At 35.5% G+C, this 13,556-nt stretch overlaps 1 protein-coding gene and 2 non-coding genes across 3 annotated transcripts; 2 read left to right on the forward strand and 1 right to left on the reverse strand.

Moving 5' to 3' along the window:
• Window positions 1-614: 614 nt before the first annotated feature.
• LOC112091256 lies at window positions 615-2,573 on the reverse strand. The gene is made up of 2 exons (XM_024164414.1): window positions 978-2,573; window positions 615-887 (listed from the first exon to the last, which is right to left on the reverse strand). The coding sequence occupies exons 1-2, from the start codon at window positions 2,571-2,573 to the stop codon at window positions 615-617; spliced, it is 1,869 nt and encodes a 622-aa protein (XP_024020182.1).
• On the forward strand, window positions 1,945-2,051 carry LOC112091260. The gene has a single exon (XR_002902061.1). It is a non-coding gene; the product is annotated as a small nucleolar RNA R71 (small nucleolar RNA).
• A 4,386-nt stretch (window positions 2,574-6,959) lies between the features above and the next one.
• On the forward strand, window positions 6,960-7,063 carry LOC112091259. The gene has a single exon (XR_002902060.1). It is a non-coding gene; the product is annotated as a small nucleolar RNA R71 (small nucleolar RNA).
• Window positions 7,064-13,556: the final 6,493 nt, after the last annotated feature.

Consider the following 13,556-nt stretch of genomic DNA (forward strand, 5'->3'; position numbering starts at 1 on the left):
TCTCCCAAGAATGCATCTTTTAAGCCCTCAGGTGGTTGGGCTAGCTTGACTTTTGGAGCATCCTCGGTGGATGATTTTAGTTTTTCTCCTTCTATTGGGAGCTCCTGAAAACATGGTGGCCCAAACTTGGTTCCTCTGTCTTGTGATTCTTTAAAAATGGTAGAAATGGTAGCCACCTCACAAGGATCAGAACTCTTAGCTTCAGAATTTTGGAGGAGGTTTTCAAGATCTTCAGAGTTGCTTTGCGGCAAAACCTCCTCCTCGACAAGTGTGTCGATCATAAATGTTTGGTGACACTCGTCGTCATCACGTGGCTGCTTTTGAATATGAAAAATATTCACCTCAAGGGTCATATTCCTGAAAGATATCTTCATAAGACCATTCCTACAATTGATAAGTGCGTTTGTTGTGGCAAGGAAAGGTCTTCCTAGAATGATGGGAATGGATGACTCCATATTCACCACGGATTGTGTATCCAAGACAAGAAAGTCGACGGGGTAATAAAACTTGTCGATTTGTAACAGAACGTCTTCGACTATTCCCTGTGGTCTCTTAATGGATCTATCGGCCAGTTGCATAACCATAAATGTGGGCTTAACCTCTCCAAGACCCAATTACGAGTAGACCGAATAAGGCATGAGGTTCACTCTCGATCCTAGGTCTAGTAACGCTTGACTGAATTCATGTGTCCCGATCTGGCAAGAAATGGTAGGACAACCTGGATCCTTATACTTTGGCGGTGTTTTCTGCTCAATCACCGCGCTCACTTGTTCCATCAAGAATGCAGTCTTCTTGACATGGTGCTTTCTCTTTATGGTGCACAGATCCTTGATAACCTTGGCGTAGGCCGGCACTTGCTTGATCACGTGTAGTAAGGGAAGATTGATCTTCAATTGTGTCAAGTGCTCCAGGATCTCACTTTGATTTTCCGGCACTTTCCTAACAGGTCAGAGAGCTCGGGGAAAAGACACCTTTACCGGAATTTTAGTTGGCTCTTCTTTCTCCTGAGCCGATTCTTCATTACTCGAAGTGGTCGTACTTGTTGATGGCGTGTCAAAATTCGTAGCACTTCGTGTAGAGATGGCGTTAACTTCCTTAATATTTTGACCTTCAGAGTTGGAAGTTTGAGCCATGTGTTGTCCTCTCAAATTGGATTGGGCTTGTGATGGAAATCTATCTTGCCCCTGAACGGTTAAAGCTTCTGTCAGCTTTGTGATATGACTTTTTATTTCCTTGTTCTCTTCCACCAGCTGTGTGAGCATTGAATCAGCTTTTTGATTCGTCTTATTTTGCGCATCCATAAAAGCTTTTTGGGTATCCTCTAGAGAATTCCCTTTTGGCTGCATGTTATTCTGAGGCGTAAAATATGTCCTTGGTGGTTGAGATTGTTGCTCTGATTTCCATTGCCCTCTAGATGATTGTGCTTGTTGGGTTGGATCTCTCAAACTGAAGTTTGGGTGGTGTTTCCAGCTATCATTATATGTGTTTGAGAAAGGTCCATAAGGCTTATTGTATGTGCCCAATACATTGCACTGCTCCTCGTATACCCCTTTCATTTCACCAAAAGTGAGACAATCTTGAGCCAGATGGCCCATTCCACCATAAACGAAACAGAGCTCATGTGCCTCTGTCCTTGCCACCATGTGGGGTCCTTTACTATCTTTACTTTTAAGGGCCTCAATTTGCCTCGTCAAAGCTTCAACTTGGGCCTTGAGGCTGTCATCTTCCCTTAATTGATAAACTCCAACTGGTCGGGACCTACTGGTGCTCTCAGTAGCACTCGGTCCAGTCCAAGTATGAGCTTTCTCAGCTAACTCATTCAGGTACTCGATAGCTTCGTCAGGATCCTTTTGGAGAAAATCCTCATTGCACATCATCTCAACAAATTGGCGCTCTCGGATTGTGAGTCCATCATAGAAATAGCTTACGAGACACCAACTTTCATATCCATGGTGGGGACACAGATTTAACAGATCCTTAAAACGCTCCCAAGCTTGATAGAGAGTTTTGTTTTCTTTCTGAGCGAAATTCAAGATCTGTCGTTTCAAATTATTAGTCTTATGGTGTGGGAAATACTTGTTGAAAAATGTCATCGTCATTTCTTCCCACGTACCAATAGACTTGGGCCTAATAGAATACAGCCAGCTTTTGGCCTTGTCCTTAAGAGAGAAAGGGAAAAACTTCAAGCTGACGGTGTTTGCGGCCTCAGCACGGCTGTGAAAGGTGGCCAGCACCTCTTCAAACTCCCGGATGTGTACATAGGGGTTCTCGTTCTCTAACCTGTGAAAGGTTGGGAGAAGTGCAATCATGCCCGGCTTGAAATCCGTAGGTGGTGCATTCGGTGGGAACATGATGCAAGATGGGGTAGCCGTACGCGTTGAGTGCAGGTAATCTTGCAACGTCCTCTGCTGAACTTCCTCGTGTTGTGCCATTGCGAATAGATTTTCAAATGCGAATTCCAACGATGAGTGTGAAGATGGAGGCGTAGGAGACGAGTCGGATAGAATTTCACTAGGGGTTTCTAGGTTTGGACGTTGAGCGAATCTCCCTAGCTCGTCTCTGTACCGATGCATTCACCCAAAGCAGTTTTTTTAATTTTTTTTTGTTTTTTTTGTGTTAATTTTTAATCAAAACAAAAGAAAATAATTATATAGCAACTTAAATCGTAACCACCGAGAGTACTCTCAGGAAAGACTATAGCTCTTGGCTCCATGAATAGTCTCCTAGACAGAGCAACGTTCCCAGGAAAGATTGGTAGGGCGAGGCCCACTTAAGTACCAACTTTTCTAGATAGAACTCCCTCAGATTATACTTTCCATGTAACCACATAATTATTCTCAAAATTAATTATTATATTTTATTGAGTAAATTATGAAATGTAATCTAATTAATGGAAACTATCCCTAAAGTCAAAAGCCTAAATCTACTAAATTATGAAATTCCTAGATTAGGAATCTAAATTAGTCAATTAATTACAATCTAAATTGTAATCCTAAGAATGAAAACTATAAAAGAAAAAATTAAATTAGGCAACAATATAACAATCAGCAATTAAAATATACAAATAGAGAAACAAAATAAAATCCTAACTTATCAAAAGTAAAAGATTACAAAATCAATTCACAATCAATTTTAAAACTAAAAAGAGAAATAAAATTAACAATAAAAACAAATCCTAAAAGTGTGAGATTTTTTTTTATAAGCAATATAACTACAAAAAAAAAGGGTAACAAATGCTAAAAAGATGAACACATAAACAAACGGAAAACACAACTAAAAACAAATACTAAAAAAAATGACATTTTTTATTTGAGAAAACAATAAACAACTCCCGAAGAGAGCAAAGAAGAACGTGAAAGGTAAGAAAGAAAGGAATACAGAAAATAAAAGTTTATTAGGTAACAAATGCTAAAAAGATGAACACATAAACAAACGGAAAACACAACTAAAAATAAATACTAAAAAAAATGACATTTTTTATTTGAGAAAACAATAAACAACTCCCGAAGAGAGCAAATAAGAACGTGAAAGGTAAGAAAGAAAGGAATACAGAAAATAAAAGTTTATTTTTTCTTTTTTTTTGTTGCAAACTTAAAGACACGTACGAAAAGAAGAGATTTGCAGCAACTCTTTTTTTTTTTCTTTTTTGAAATAAGAAATGACAAGGAGAAAGAAAAAAAATGAAACAAAAAGGTTAAAACAAATTAAACTACTAATCTACTACAGAACGTGAACTAAAGGTTAGACACAGATTAATAACTAAAAATAAGAAACTAACACAGCTTAATTGCAAAGGAAATAAGAATTAAAAAAAATGTATACTTATCTTTTTGGCTCAAAAATCTACTGATCAGTCTTGCTAGTAGTACCTCCCCGGCAACGGCACCAAAATTTGATTAACGCCCAAAAGTAATGTTCATAAGCGGTTAATTGTAGCACAGAAGGGCAATCGTATCCACAGAGAGATAACAAAATAACAAGAATGACTAACAGAATAAGAGCGTTAGAGAAAAGTGAATTAAAGAAAAAGAATAGTTTTTGAGATTTTTGTTGCAAATAAAAAGTAGATAAGATTTGTGTGGAAGAAATTTAATAACAAAAACGGTAAGGTGTCGAGAATCCCTAATGCTTCGTTCACCAATTCAAGTTTTGATTCACAAAATAAAAGGACCGAATAAATCAAATCTCTATGACTCCGAAAATATTATTATTACAAGTTATCCAAAATCGACAATATATCAATTTGACAATATTGCAGTAAAAGATAATTTGTAAAATAAATTGAATAATAAAATAATGCATGACATAATTATATAAGAAAAGCGTGACTGAACTTATATAAAATTTGGCACACAATATTTTGAAAAGTAAAAGAAAAATAGATGAGATTTAATTCATTCGGATGTTGAAGTTTACAGCACAATGAATCAAAAACCCGAATTGGGTCACTCACAAAAGTTCATCTCTAACCTCACCAAAAGAACTCTAGCCTAACTTGCAAAACATTCTCACAAGTTCTAGAGAGAAAATATGAGAGTGACAGCAAGACGACAGAAAACTGAATATTCAAAACTTTTTAAAACCTTAGGCCAACCCCTCTATTTATAGTGTTCAGAAGTTGCCTGTCAAATAAGAAAATAAATAGTAAAACTAGAAAATTACAAAAAAAAAGAAACAAAATAAAATTACACATAAATTAGGAGAAATCATATATTTGATTTGGGGAAGAAATCTGGTAATTTACTCTGATTTTTAGGGAAGGAATTCGGATTCAGCATAGGAGGGACACGTGTCGAAGCTTGATTGGCAGTGAGGAGAAAACGCGCCACGTGTCGCGCTCGGAGTGGAGGAAGGGCACTGTCGTATGCTGGCAGAAGGCTGTCGCGGGGACAGTAGGGGCGCGCAGGATGGACGAAGGGCTGGCACGCTGACACGCGGGACCCATGCTTCAGAATTATTGGACGCGCAGTGATGGCTCCGTGGAAGGAACGCACTCGCTGAGGAATGGGCGTGCTGGGGATGCGCACAAGGAAGAGTCGAGAGGCGTGGAAGAGCTGGGACCCACGAGGACTGATGCGACTTGACCGGTTCAGCTACTCGGCTCTCTCTCTAGTGGCTTGTGCGGCTCGACTGAGAGGCTTGGCTCCGGATGGTTAAAAATATGGCTTTCATGGCTTATTTTTGTGTAGCTTTTTACACTGCTTTTTATCTGTAAATAATTAAGCAAAAACTAGACAAATTCCAATTAAAAATATTATGAATAAAAATAATGGAATTGTTGTATTAAAGCTTAAATATTTTAATATTATATAAATCAAAAGCAGTATTCAGGGTGCATTTTCATGCACTAATCATTGGCTAAGATGCTCAGTGACCGAGGTGTTAATTGTTTCAATTCGAATAAAACTATCACTCGCTTGTGGGTATTTGGGAGCATTAAATACATTGAAAATCACCTCCTCCTCTTGTACTCTTAGGCAAAGTTCACCCTTTTGCACATCAATGAGAGCCCGACCGGTTGTCAAAAATGGTCTCCCAAGTATAATGGGAATTTCCTCGTCTTCTTCTATATCCAAGACAATAAAATCGGCCGGAAATATAAGCTTATCAACCTTGACGAGTACATCTTCAATAATTCCTCTCGGGTGTTTGATGGAGCGATTGGCCAATTATAATGAGACCGTAGTTGGTATTGCTTCTCCTAGCCCAAGTTTCTTGAAAATTGACAAAGGCATTAAGTTAATGCTTGCACCTAAATCGCATAATGTCTTTTCAAAAATAGAATTTCCAATAGAACAAGGGATTGTTAAACTCCCCGAGTCTTTAAGCTTCTGAGACAACTTCCTTTGCAAGATGGCACTACACTCTTCAGTAAGTGCAACTGTTTCATAATCCTCAAGTTTCCTCTTGTTTGACAGGATGTCTTTCATAAACTTCACATAGCTCGGCATTTGTTCAAGAGCTTTGGTGAATGGGATGCTTATGTGCAATTTCTTAAAGATGTCCAGAAACTTTGAAAATTGTTTATCAAGCTTACTCTTCCAAAGGCGTTAAGGAAACGGATCCTTCGTGATGGCTCCACCGACAAAGGTTGTTGACCCGTAGGAATTTCACCACTATTCTCTAAAGATTGAGTATCTTTGGGTGACGAAGCTTCTTCACTACTTTTGCTAGACTTCTTAAGCTATGGGAGTGTATTTAATTCTTTCCCGCTTATCAAAGTAATGGCATTGCATTGCTCTATTGGATTCACCACCATTGTACTTGGCAAATTACCTTGTTGATGATCATTTAGCATGTTAGCCAATTGACCAATTTGCACCTCCAAGCTTCTGATCTGAGCCGATTGATTATGGAAAATTTTCCTGGTTTCATTTATAAATTGTGTGTGAGAGGTAGCCAATTGAGCCATTACATCTTCCAAATTCACCTTCTCCTCTTGTGGTAGGTTGCTCTGTTCGAGCTGCAACACATTTTGAGTGTTTCTCCAAGACAAGTTCGGGTGATTACGCCATCATTGATTAAACCTGTTGGAGTAAGGATTGTTCTGTTGCCTATTTAAATTTTCCAGATATTGAGCCTGCTCCATTTGTAGCTGTGCAAAAGGGTTGTCAGCTTGACATTCAGAACCTTGATGAGGCCTATTACAAAATTCACATACTGGAGATAATGCTTGAATAACATTAGCTGTCAGATGATTATTTTGCAATTGTTTGGAAAGAGAAGCAATTTGGGCCGTGAGTTTAATGATGGCATCTATCTCATGTACTCTGGCTATCTTCTTTGGTATGCTTATTTCACTTGGCCACTAGTAATTATTGGTTGCCATATCTTCTAGCAACTCATATGCTTCATCTTCAGTTTTTTTCATTAAAGCTCCTCCTGCAGATGCATCAATCAGAGTTCTTGTAGTGCTGCTCAACCCATTGTAGAAATTATGGACTTGTATCCATTTAGGTAGACCATGATGAGGATATCTTCTCAATAACTCCTTGTATCTCTCTCATGCTTCATATAGAGTTTCACCTTCATTTTGAGCAAAATTGTTGATCTCGATGCGCATCTTCGCTGTCTTAGCCGGTGGGAAAAACTTAGAAAGGAACTTCTGAACTAAGTCTTCCTAACTAGTGATTGAATTTGGCGGCAGTGAGTTCAACCACCTTTTTGCTTTATCTCTCAAAGAGAAAGGAAACAAACGAAGGCGAAGAGCTTCATCATTAACTCCATTGTATTTGACGGTATCGCAAATCTCCAGAAAATTTACGATGTGAGCATTAGGATCTTCATTCAGTAATCCATTAAATTAGATCGCTTGAATCATCTGCAACATCACCGGCTTTAATTCAAACTTATTCGCCTGAATAGCAGGCCTCCTGATCACTGATTGAACACCAGTTGGTGGCAATGCATAATCTCGCAAAGCCATTGGCTGATTGACCACCGGTGGATTGTTCAATGGTATGTTGTTGTTGTTCTCGTTTATTACCCCTTCAAGATCAGCCATAGTTCTTTGCGACTGAATGACAGTTTCTCTCTTCTCTTTTCTATTTCTTGGACAAGTATGCTCAATTTCTGAATCAAGAGGAAGTAGAATACTGCTCCCAAACATTCGTATGCACGTAGAGTAAATTCCTGTAGAGCACAAAACAAGAACAAGAAAATAAATAACAAAATAAAATCTAAAGTAAAATTAGAGTTATTTAGTATCGATATTAGCAAAAAAATAAAATAAAATAAAAAATAATCCCCGGCAATGGCGCTAAAAACTTGTTGTGAAAAATCGTAACACAAGTATACGCTATCGCAATCAAGTAATATAATAGTGAATAAGAGTATCGTCATACAAGGATTGTTGTTTACTAATTTCTAAAATTATATTAACCCCAATTTTATTTGAATAAATGAAAAGAGAGTTTATAAAATTAAGTAAAGCAAAACTAAAACAATTAAATAAATTAAACAATGCTAAGCAAGTGAATAAAATTCAATAGATTAAGACTCTAGGGTTTTTGATTTCACCAAAATTAATCATGTTCAAATTCCCATAATTCAAGAAAATTAACATTCAATCCGATACTGATATCAATTTCTCTAAAACAATTATTATTCTTCTCAAGCAACAATAATATTAATCCAACATGTAAAATCTACATCTCTGTCAGACTTCTAAATCTGTTAAAAATCATTAAGTGCAAGAAATTCAAAAGAACTGCACAAGCATCATAGATATCTCTATCATATGAACAACTCATGGTTTTTCAATTAAGAGCTTATTTAATTATCACCTCTTAGTCTCAAATCAAATACAAAATCATGTAATAGTTGGCCAAACAATCACAAGCATTAAGAATAAATTAAAATACTCAGCATATATGGAATAAACATCAATTACTTAAAAAGAAGATTGAGAATCTGAACATTCATAATCCGGCTACATGATAGCCCTAGAAAAAGAAATTAGTTCATCTCTAAACAAAATAAATTTCTAAACAAAGTTTTAATCATTGGAAAGGAAAGGAAAGAACTAGTTTGGAGTTGAATTGAAGCGTCTCCATCTCCAGAATTTTAGCCGTTGTTCTTCTCCGTACTCAATTCTCCTTTCTCTTCTTGAATCTCCTGTCAAAAGTCAACCGTCACTCTCCAGTCTAAAAGTCCCTTTTAATTGCCCTAGAATCATCTATTTATATGTTTTGAAGCATTATGGTAAAAATGGGTAAGTTTTCTCACGATTGGCATTCAAAACGCGTATTTTTTTCGCGTCGTAACGCCGCGGCATAGAGTTCCTAGCGCTGGGGCGCTGGCTGTGCAAAAATCAGCACCAATCGTCACTTTTTAGAGTGCTGCGGCGCTGTCATGGGCATCAAAACGCTACTCATTCTGTCCACATGTACTGGTTCCGTAAAACTCAGTGTCAAAATGCTACAAATTGGCGCCTAAACATTGTGTTTGCTGTCTTTTTTTCCACCACAAGTTGTCTAAAACCTTTCAAATCATAGACTTTTAACTAACCTTCAAACAAAGAACAAAAACACACGTAAAAACTAATAAAAACCTCAAAAACTAATTAGATATTAAGTGTAAAATGATACTAAATGAGCGAGTAAAACTCACTCATCAATGTTCTAGCTTTTTTTTGCCTTAGGTTTTAATCTCTTTTTCCATGCATTTCCCCGTTGTTTGTTTTTGTGCCTCATCTGTTTAGATTTTTTAATGTTTACTAAAATTTCATCTGGGTTTTGGTGCATGTCTCTTCGGTTTTCCTCGCTTGCCTCCATGTTCGTTTGATTCGTGATTTTAGTCTGTATTTTTGTCTGTTCTTGGGGGACTGCATGTTTGGCCTTTTTTTGCACCTGGTTTTAATGCCTTTTTCCATGCTTTTTCCCGTTGTTTGCTTTTGTGCCTCATATGTGGGTTTTCAAAAATTCCTTCGCAATCGTTCCGTTTTGTCCTTGATTGGTCCTTTTGTTCATAGAGGAGTTTTTATCGTTATGGTTCCATGTTGTCTTTGGCTGATCTTCATCTTCTTTTCCCGTATTTATTGAGTCGGTGATCTATGGAGTCTACAGTGCTGATTTGTCCTGCCACGTTGATGATCTATGCTCATTTTGCTGCAGAGGTATTAAATGAATCTTCCATTGTCTAGGATGAGTGAAAATTTTAGACAAAAAATATATTCTGACTTTTAGCTCTTTTTCTTTTCTGTTGTCCTTTTTTTGGAGTGATTGTTATATTTATGTTTTATTCATTTTTTGCCCTTTTTCCCTTTTTCCTTATTGTAAGTAATGCATAGTTTTTATTATTTAATTAGGGAATTTTAGTCTCTCATCTTTTGTCAACTGCTTTGTGCTCTTACGTGTGATGTTGTTAAAGGCTATACATCTGTTCTCTATCTCTGTATTTAAGAATGTGGCTGCACATGGATTTATCATGCATATCCCTGTTTCTTTTGGTTGCATTTCTCGTTTTTGCTCCCCTATCTCACCTTCCATCATTTATTGCTCTGTTTCATCGTCCATCATTTACTGCTTGATCATTTTATCTCTGTGTCTTTTACTCCTTCTGTTCACGTTTGGTTGACTGCTATTTCAGACTTAAAGCAATATTTATAACGTTATAGGTACTGTTAACAATCCTTATCCATAACTTTATAATTTATGGTGATGATATTGGATGTATTGGTTTGTTGTGGTGGTATTAATGTTTGTCGTTTGTGTTTTAGTATATGTCTTTGTTTTACTTTGTATTTGCTTAGTACATGATATTTATGTGTTGACTTGCTGATTTGTTTCTTAGTCATGTGTATATATGTACCTTTACTTATCTTACTTTTGGTAAGTTTTTTTTTTTTTTTTTTAACGTGGCAATGATGATCATAATTCATTTTGATGTGTTGATTTTGGTGTAATTTGTCTCAAGATTGCTGTGAATGTGTTTTCCTTATTTGGATTCAAATTTTATCTATTGTTTTTTAGTTAGATTTTTTGGTAAATTCTCCTTTTGTTATTTTGACTTATTGCATACCTTTTGCCTTCTTTGTATTGACTGTTTCATTCAAAAACTATTTATAAGCATGTTAACTTTCTTTTTCCATTGCTGAGCTTTAGCTTTTCTATCATGTTCTTACCGTTTCATACAAAAAAACTATGGGGAAAAAAAAAACAGAGACCCTGCTATTTATTTTGGTCCTCTCATGATGCTCTTCATCTTTTGATTGCTCTATTTGTTGCTCCTTAATGTGTTTCTCTTCTCTGCATCTTTTACTTTCTTTCGTCATGGATTGCAGGCTTTATTGCTCTGTTGGTGTCGCTATTTTTTTTCTCCCTCTTTCAATTCACCTGGTTTCTTAAACATTTTCTATTCATTTGCCAACAGATGTCATTGATATCCTGACAAAAGTGCAAACAATTGAGCAAACAAATGTCAACAACAGACCAACATCACGGTGCACTATAATGATACAAAACATAAGGTAAATAAACTCCACATAACTTTCATCATAACCATGTCAGAAAAATTTATGCTCAATAAAAGCGCAAAATTTTTACATCGTCCAGAACTTTCTATTTTAACTTTCTTTTTTTTCCCAACAAGAATGAACAACTTTAAGTTACCTTATGGGGACATAAGGTAGACCAATTTGATAAAAATGTTCTAAAGTCAATGAAAGGACCAGTTGTAGTTATTTTTACAACAATATTGGTCAAGTAATATCTAGGTACGTATTTTCTTAGCAATTTATAAGGATAATTACATACAAGAATAAAACACATGCACCAACATACACCGAGATATTAATTAATTAATTGTAAATATCTTAGGCAATATATATGTCTCAAGTACTGCAGCAACAATTTTTTACATTGACCCAGATATACCAGAAATAACAACATTAAAGACAAGGTAACAAAAATAATCCACAAAATCTCAAAACTGAAAACCTTTTATTACTTTTTCTTCTAACTATTGTTAATTTTACATATGTAGATTCTCTCACCAAAGTCAAGAAATTGAGTTCCCAATAGCATCAGTGGCACCAATACAATCCATTGAAGAACAAAAAACACAAAATAAAAAAACAATTAATGAGCTAAAACATTAAGTCAAGAAAGCAATCAGGTTAGTATCATGATATTCCCCGTACTTCTTTTTCTCCAACTACACTATTCAAACAAACGACTTCTCCTCATCTATGTAGGGTGTAAGATTTACAGTAAAAACTACCATAACTGGGTTCTCAACAGACTAAGGCTAGTATTACAACTCTTGTCCCAGATGTTATCGACAACTAAAGCAAGCAGGAACTGGTAATTGGTGTGACAGTCATAGACACATAAAAACAATGCCATCTCTATAGTAACCAAGATTACAAATACGCCATTACGAAAATGTATTTACCCTCATTAGCTATAATAAATAATTTATTACATGAATCATCTATCATTATATATATTACAGGTACAGGTTAATCGTACAAATCGAGGATGACACTGGAAACATGGACATCCCTATATATGGCAGAGCAGCACAGGCCTTTATCAAAAAATAATGCTCCGCACCAACAATCGATGAAGACTTCACCGATCCTTTACAATCCCACCAGTCATTGCTCAGTTAAGAGGACAAACGAAGACCTTCCAAATATATTTTCAACAAAGAGGAGCACAAATGATTGCAATCGTTTCAAAAATATTTGAAAATACTCAACCTGCAATGCCATTGCCACAAATATCAGCCACCGCAGCACCAACAACAAGGTAAAACATGTATACTAATTTATATCAACAACACATAAAAAATGATATTTATTATTTCAAATATATGTCTAAACAATATTTTACCATTTCGGCCCTCGCTAAAAAACAACAGCATCAACTCCAACATCAATTCACCCACAAACACCAGACCCACAAAAATCAGGCACAAGGTAAGACATATTCACTAATCTACATTATTCACGAATAAAAAACAATCTTTATAATTCTAGACACATATCTTAACAACCTTTTATCATTTCAGTTCTCAGTCAAAAGAAACAGAGCAATCCAGAAAACGCCCAAGCACCAGACAATATAACTACTCTTAAATTAATATATTTCTAATTTCCTCAATTATTAATACTAATTTTTTCAAAATTTATCTTTTACAGCTAAAAAAAATAGAACAACAAACAAGGATAAAAACTCAAGTACACAACGTACTTATGACAATATCATATATACATATCCATATGTAAATATGTACATAAAAAATAATTCTGTACTATAAAAATTATTAAATTTTTGTATAATATAAAATTATTACCCGTTTCAACATGCGAGTACGTACGCAGCTAGTATAACTTAATGACAATTAAAATAGGGAACACTATTTATTTATTTAAACCATATATAGGACAGGTTGGCTCCTATTTTGGTTAATCACAATTTTTTTTTCTCTTTTAATTTAATTATTGCGGAGTCGGTTGTTGGTGTAGGAGGTCCAATCCATTTCGTATAAGTGCTGAAAAAATTGTAAAGATGCCGTTTTCGATAAATAAAATGCACAAACATTTGCTGTAAAATTATTATTCGAGTGACTGCCTATTTCCTTTTACAAACTTGATATTAAGTTGTGCATACCTAATATCATGCTCTAAATTTTTGAAAATTGTTTCTTCTTCGAATTGGTTAATACTAGCATATCTGTTTGCAATTTTGCAATACTTCACGTGAGAAGAGGAACTAAATGATTAAAAGATTTCTAGATTAAATTATAACTTTTCTCCTTTGGATCTCTTTAGATATTACTCCCTAGCGGAAACACTTGCAATTTTCACTTATGGCTATTATGATCGTGCCCTAAAAGAAAAAAGAAAAAAGAAAAATTGACTCCGGTTATTTTCACTGATTGAAACATGTGTAGTCAACATTAACTAAAAAAGACTACTGGTAAACAAAACTTTTCTTTTAAAAGAAAAAATACTAGTAACGTGTCTTTCTTGGCTAGAGATGATACAAATTATTCAATCATCATTTTGTTTCTTTCTTAAACTTATACTCTTTTTTTTTTTTTTTTGC

The sequence above is a fragment of the Morus notabilis genome, unplaced genomic scaffold (assembly GCF_000414095.1).
Source record: "Morus notabilis unplaced genomic scaffold, ASM41409v2 Scaffold523, whole genome shotgun sequence".
Classification (NCBI taxonomy): domain Eukaryota; kingdom Viridiplantae; phylum Streptophyta; class Magnoliopsida; order Rosales; family Moraceae; genus Morus; species Morus notabilis.